At 46.2% G+C, this 7,401-nt stretch overlaps 1 protein-coding gene across 1 annotated transcript; it reads right to left on the bottom strand.

The window, feature by feature from the left end:
- Positions 1–3,347: 3,347 nt before the first annotated feature.
- LOC100285258 (cyclin-like F-box) lies at positions 3,348–6,822 on the bottom strand. Its single transcript, NM_001366718.1, has 5 exons — positions 5,409–6,822; positions 5,047–5,126; positions 4,781–4,959; positions 4,568–4,642; positions 3,348–4,005 (listed from the first exon to the last, which is right to left on the bottom strand). Exons 1-5 carry the CDS (start codon positions 6,099–6,101, stop codon positions 3,818–3,820), a joined length of 1,215 nt encoding a protein of 404 aa, NP_001353647.1. The 5' UTR covers positions 6,102–6,822; the 3' UTR covers positions 3,348–3,817.
- Positions 6,823–7,401: the final 579 nt, after the last annotated feature.

Genomic DNA, 7,401 nt, shown 5'->3' with positions numbered 1-7,401 from the left:
ATATTTGCATAACAATTGTATAAACTAATCACAAATTCTGACAAAACAGATTCAATCCCAGTCAACAATAATAGTACCATCTTGAAATCTAAATTTAAGCAAATTTATGTAAATAAATATCTTGAAGCTAATCTAAGTGGTCAGGAAAATCAACTGGTACTTCAACAAAAGATCATGCAGCTTGCGAACAGCGAAATAAATTTTAGTGATTGTATGAAACCTAAAATAGGATGGATGCTACTGGATTTTGAATAACTATAGTTTCTGATAAGCCTACTTGTTACAGGCCAGCCACGAAAGGCATCTCTTAACCACTGGATGGAGCACATTTGTTAATAAGAAGAAGCTCATTTCTTGACCCATAAGAACATCATTTGTTTCCCTTTCTTTGTGACAGATATGATTAATTTATTTCTCTATACCTTATGTGCAGATATCGTGGAATATACATCGGCTTTGATGTTATTGTACTTAAACCTTTAACATGTATTATTTGCCTTGAGGAGATGACAACAACAAAAAACTACTCTGTGGGCATCTGTTCCATGTGCATTGTCTAAGGTCATGGCTACAGCTTCAACACACTTGCCCCACGTGCAGAGCTCCAATCATTCCCGCAGATAATGGACATGCATCACGACAACGTGGAACCTAGGCTGGGGTTCAACCTGGTGAGTTTCCTTTCCTTTATTTATCTGGTCTTATTTCACCGTCCCACATATTTTGATTTTAGTCTTAAGAATTATTGAGGACGCACTCTATGGTTAGTTCTATATCTGTGATTCTGTGGTTGCTGTTTTTGATGTGAGAAAAGGAAGCTGCAGGTATTGTCACTCCATCTTCAGATGGAGCACCAGGTGAGAGAACTTGAGCAGGCGCCAAGCAAAACATGAAAAGGCTTCTTTCTTTATATCCTCTAGCAAACACCCTAAACATGCATGTTTCTAAAATTGTCTAAAGTCTAAAAGCAAAGTTTGTGAAAAAGCCTCTAGCGTAATGGTTAAGACTTCTGAGTAGCACCTCCAGGTCATATGTTCGATTCCTCTTGGAGGCGAATTTATGACTTGGTTAAAAAAAATTCTCTCGTTGTGTCTCGTCCGCTCCTGGGTTACGTCCTACGCGCCACTTGGAGGGCTTGACTATGCTTATCTACTTTCCGGTACTTTGTATTCTCTATAATTTAATTGTCATTATATTTATAGCATAACAATGTGTAGGTGTTATTATGATATAAAGCATGATATTAATAGGCTATGTTGTATTCAACCAGCAGGTCTGGTCCTCCCCAGCCTACATCAACTATACCACAATCTGAAGCAAGTAGCTCCAATCATCAGTCAAAAAAAAAGACCAAGAAATGCAATTCCAAAACATCAGCCGTGGTTTAGTGCATCTGCCTTTAAAAGCAGATGGTGCTAATGCTTTTTGAGCATGCAAAAGTTGTGAAGTCTTCTGTTTCGTTGGGCTCTCCTTCGTATTGGTGTATTCCTTTCTATATCTTGTGTCATAATGGTTGGAAGCCACCAGAGTCTGTATTTCCACGATTGAACTCTCTAAAATGCCTCATCATTGTTAGTCGGGTTCTAATTTGACAATTCCATGAGGAAGGGCCTCTAACAGTTCAAGCTGTGGTCAAATGTTTCCTTCTTACATTTACAGCTCAAATGGTGTGCTATGTTTTTCAGTTCTTTCGGTCAACTCTTTAGGACTGATTTGGTGACCGGGGATCCTGAGAGGAAGAAATCCTCTTGCTATTCAAAATTGAATTGCAAGAGGATTCCTCCCCATGGATCCCCTAGGGATCCCTAATCACCAAATCAGCCCTTAAGTTTGAAAATTCTCAGCCTATTGTACTGAACCTCTTTTTCGTTGTAGGCTGCTGCTCACTTTTCTAGACAACAAATCAGGCAGGGCGCCGGATGTTTTAGTGTGGTAGAAAACAACAAGATTGAGAGTAGTCGCTGGCCATGGGTAAATCCGTAAATAGTTCATCTATTCCACTTAATCCAAGAATACGAGAGATGAGCTTGTCGACCCGATGGCATATAGAAAAAATAAATAAATGATGTTTCCATTTGTCTCTCGCTTTCACGTAAACTAACGTAGCTCGTGCGGTCGTACCATTGCAGAAGGCCTTATGGGCTAGATGTGTCTACCAGCCCAGCGGGTTGCTCGTGGGCCTATAAGGCGCTTTACCATTTCCATTTTTGTTTTTTCCGTCCACAATCAGGCATGCTATGCCTTGCACTCCACATGCTAAATGGAGCTCTGGACGGAACCTTATCAGGTTTCTGCTGCGGATTCACGGCCACCTTGGGGCCTGCCTGTGCTTCCATATATTCTCTTTGCAAGCAGCTTCTGGTAACCGTTTCTTTTATTTTTTCTGAACACCATTGCCCCTTTTGCTGCTACTCGTGCTCAAAACAAAAGCAGAAACTAGAGCGGACGTGAACGTAATTCGTTCCACTCTGCTAACCTAGGCCCAATTAGGGCTTGTTCGGTTATTCCCAAAACACATGGATTGGATGAGATTGGAAAAAAATGAGAAGAGGTTTGACTTGTTTGGGTTTCAAACTCATCCAATCCTATTCAATCCACATGGATTGAGAGCTAACCGAACAAGCCCTTAATGTTCTTCTCCAAGAAAAAGTTGCTTATGTATCTGATAGCGCCTCCGCAATAGTTATGAATTTCTTTCTTGGAATTCTATATAATCTAGGGTATCGATCTTTCAACCCGTGTTCTTCAACCAGGTGTCTTTCCAAAATCTCACATTTGATCCATTTTTATTTTGAAGGCTCCAAAACGAAGAAAATCTTGTTAACCTTCATTAAGCTAGACCAAAAATGAGAATATCTGGTTTTTCAATCAACCTGAACTAGAGATTTAGATCCCAGGTATTTGTTCCTGAGAAGCTGTTGCCAAATGTCGTCCGATGTTAGAAGCTTGAATAGCCATTTACTTAGGAGAGTTGTGTTTTTGATATTTAGATCATGGATCCCAAAGCCTCCCTTGATCTTTCGGTTGGCATAGGATATCTCATCTAGCAAGGCGGTAGTTTCTCTTGCTCTCATCTCCTTGCGAAAAGAACCCAGAGCGAAAGTAATTCGGTTTTTTAAGAACTTCCGGTAACCGTTTCTTCTTTTTTCTGAACACCGTTGTCCCTTTTGCTGCTACTCGTGCTCAAAACAAAAGCAGGAACTAGAGCACACGTCTACCCGAAATCTCTCCCATTCAAACTACTCTGGAGCACACAAGATTTCCTCTGCAAAATAAAAATTTTAAAAAAAACTGCTGCCTGAAGAAGAGAGATGTCCCAGGCGTTCATACGCAGGTAGGACAACCAATTTGTCGTGAATTTGAGCTAAAAAATGTAATTTACATTTGATCTCTCTCTCTGCTCTACCGCTACAGCAGCAGGCACAAGACGCAGACTGCTTAGGGGTCACAAGGCTTACAGTTACATCCCCACGAACAAATAGGAAGCGGTCTGTGCCCGGTACGCCTGACAAATAAGTGTTACACCCTTGTCCAACTACAGGCTTGTTCGGTTAGCTCTCAATCCATGTGAATTGAATGAGATTGGATGTGTTTGAATCGCAAACAAGTTAAACTTCTTCTTAATTTTTTCCAATCTCATCCAATCCATATGTATTAGAAATAACCGAACAAGGATTTGTTGTCACCCTGTGTGTTCTTCTGCTAACCCGTTTACAACAGCGCGACAGAGACGACGAATTTGGTCAATATGATGAAAGAAAGGCGTGTCATTTGAGCGATGGATCAATCTCGGTGTGAGAAGGGATGCGGCTCCTGCTTACTCCAGGACGTCTGTTGGCCACAGCTGCCTCCACTTGGAGATGTCATCCTTGCCGCGGAGCTTCCTTATGCCGCCGTAGAACCCGTCGCCCTCGTTGCCCTCCTCCCTATGCTCCTTCCGCTTCACCAACGCTTGCCTCCACCTTGAGCCCGGCGTGTACTGATTAAACTCCAGCACCACGGTATCTGCAGCATAACCAGCACAAGTATTTTGGATTTGTTTATTTAAAAAAGGAATGGGCTGATGAAAGGTTTAACATCACATGACATCTAAGATAGTGATTCTTTAACTCGAATATCCTATCCTGCATGAGTTTAACACGAGATATTCTTCGGACCTCAGAACAGAGTGATGCTTGCTTGTGGATAGAGAGATTTTTAGAACAAATGAATGCAAGTTTAGTGCCTAAAATAATAGATGGTTTCGTCGCAGAATCGAATATGTTAAGGGCCCGGAGCTGCTTTCATAATAATCATATTATAAATAAAGATGGCAGTTCAGTTATCAATAGGAACACACACGAGTCTAAAATGTTACATATCATTTTGAGGGGTTTTCTAAAATTCTGGATTTTTTCTAAAAAAGGGAGTCTTGAGGCAATGATGTTACTATAAAATAAATGTTCTTTAGACTCTGTGGGCATGGTCATGACCACCAAAAGCAGATGTGCACACACCAGCTTCTGTAATTACTAGTCAATTCAATGAGTAGCTTCTTTTTTTTTTGTTTTCTAGGAGAGATTCTCACCACTAAGATGGCACCGACAAAAGTGTTCGCTTCCATCACATGACTCCAAGTGCCCAACAACTCCATACCACCAGCCTGCCAAACATGCATGGAAGTGCATGAATGAGAACACACTATCCACTGATTAAAAAAAAAATACTCCTCAGCCACTATCGGATAGGATTAGCATCAATGCATTAAAAGCAAGCGTTGCTGGGTGGCTCGGGAACATACCGTATGGGAATTCTTTGTTCCTTCTCCACTGAATCTCGATGTGGTCGCCGGGCCGGAGCTCATGCAGGCAGTCAGAGGTGTGCAGGTCATGCGCAAGGGTGTCAACAGGCGGTGCCCTCACCCTGTCCCATTGCACGCCATCCTCCAACACCACGGTTCGTCGACCGTGTGGTGGGTACCTGCCACATGATGACCAGTTTTAAGAATTTGAAGAAACAAGTTTTTTCAGTTTGTATGTATCCACCATACAAATCGTCAGAACATACCTTGCACGGAATGTGTCGGTATGGAAATCGTAACTGAGCGCTGCATCATAGCATGACATCATGAACCCAACATGCCCGTGCTGCAAAACAGATAGGAAATCTCAGGATTCTTTCAATGTTTGAAACTAACAAAGATCATGAGACAACAAGAACACAGATGTAAGCAAGCTGCTCTGACCAAATTAAGGTGTATATTGCAAGCCTGCCCAGGAGGCCAGGACTACTAAGCCAAATTGGGATGTAATCCAACAATAAAAGGTCAGTCATTAGCACAAAGAGTGCTACTGTAATTAGCAAGCTATGCTTGGCAATATGGATGGAAGTGGCAGCTAGTAAATGATGAGAAAGACATGAGATGGTACCTCGCGGTTGTAGACCTGAGCCGGGAACCAGAACTTGCCGCTCTCCACGGACAGGTACCACGACATGATGGAATCGTCCAAAACGGGGGCGGACGACTTGCCACCGTCGGCCCTGGGCCGCATCCAGGACACCACCGGGCAAACGCAGGACAGCGCGGCGAGCCACTTCCGGCGCTTGCCGCCGCCACCCGCGGCGCGGGACTCGCTGGCGGAAGCCAGGTGCGTCCTCCATTCGTCCCTGGCGGCGCGGCCCAGGACACGGCCCCACCTGTTTGTCATGTGCCGCTCCCAGAGGTGGTCGCCGCGGCAGCGCTCGCGCATGGAGCGGCAGACGGCGGCCATGCTCCGCAGCTCCGCCGGCCGCAGCTTCTCCAGAATGCAATCGATGGCCAGCTCCGGCAGGTCGAGCACCGACGTCTCGCCGCCGCCGGCCGTGGCGGCCGCCTCCTCCGCATTCTCCACCGTGGCCGCGGCCCGCTTCCTCTTGAAGGAGGGCATGAGCGGCATGGTCTCTGTGGCCGCGGAGGCGGCCGCGACGCCGCTGAGCAGGCGGAGGCCTGCCAGGAACCCGAGCAGGGACAGCACGAGCTGCTGGCACAGGGAGGCGAGGAACAGTCTCATGTCACGGGCGCATGGCCTGGACAGGAGGAGCAGGAAGACGACAGCGAAGGCGGCGAGCAGGGGGGCAAGCATCAGCACGCGCTGGCGGGGGGAGCGCGCTGCCACTGCCTCTGCCGGAGCGCCCGCTGCTCCGTCCGTATATGGATAAACAACAGCAGGCGATGCCGGGAGCAGTGGAGCTGCTGTTGCTACGACCAAGACCGCATCAAGAGCTCGCCTTTTATGCGCTTTCTTTCTCCGCCCGATCAGAGGAGCCGTGCGGGTGACGCGATGGAACCCACTTTGCGTTTGCGACAGGGAGGAGAAAGGAAAAGTGCAGCGAGAGAAGGTTAAACACACACACACACACAATAAAATTAGGTCGGATTCGATCGAATCGAAGCCCGGGGATCGGGGGAACAAAGGACACTTGTTGCCGAGCGGATTGATTCGAGCTCAGCGGGCAAATTGACCTCAAATTTGTGCTGGAATCTGGCCTCTTGGAGCTTGGAGACCGCAGGAGGTGGCCGAGATGGGATCTCCGGAGCTGGAAAACGGGCGTACTGGAGCGAGCGAAAGATCAAGGAATGATCCTAGCAAGAATGGGGGGGACAACAACAAAAAAATGGGGGAATCTTGGAAGGAGATAAGAGAGAGAGAGAGTTGGTGAGAGAAGAGCGTGGTGAGTGAGCTGGGGGTAGGGCCGGCGTGCAAGCCCCACGCCGCCTCCCGAGCTCACCGTTGCCTCGCTCCTCCCTCTCCCTCCACTCTCCTCCCTCGCTTCCAAGGAGGAGGGACTGGTGCGAGGACGAAGAAGAAATGGAATAGGAAAATTTGCAAGTGGCGGAGAAGGATATTTATGGGGGAAAATTCAAGCTGGTGGTTCTTCGTCGTGCCGCTGTCCTTGTTTGTAGGGAAGCGAGTTTGGTTCCATGCCGGTTTTTTGGTCAGTGGATTTAGGAGCCGTCGAGCACCAATAATTGGGAGCCATGCGTTCGCTCGCGCGCGTTTAGGACCAATCATGCTGGGTTGCGCTGGAACAGGGATGGAATGCTGTCCAACGGATTCGTGACCAAATTTAGGGGACAAATGTATGCTCCCATCCACACGTGTATGAGCAACAATTTTAGATAATAATAAAAAAAAATTGTTTGGTACAGCTTCATAAACTATCATGAACTGTTTTTTTTTGTCAAACACTATGTTGGGGTGCCAAAATATTTGACATTATAAACATAAGTTAGAGTCGATCTACGTCGCCGCCGAACTCGGCTAGATAGGTCTCCAAAATCGGTGAAGTTGTTCACCAACACTAGCTAGGTCAAGTTTTCCAAGATGGCTATGTCGTCCTCTAAATCCGACCAGTTCAGCTTCCTAGTGCTAGCCTGACTAA

The sequence above is a fragment of the Zea mays genome, chromosome 3, assembly GCF_902167145.1.
Source record: "Zea mays cultivar B73 chromosome 3, Zm-B73-REFERENCE-NAM-5.0, whole genome shotgun sequence".
NCBI classification, from domain to species: domain Eukaryota; kingdom Viridiplantae; phylum Streptophyta; class Magnoliopsida; order Poales; family Poaceae; genus Zea; species Zea mays.
This window is presented reverse-complemented; position numbering and strand designations above follow the sequence as displayed.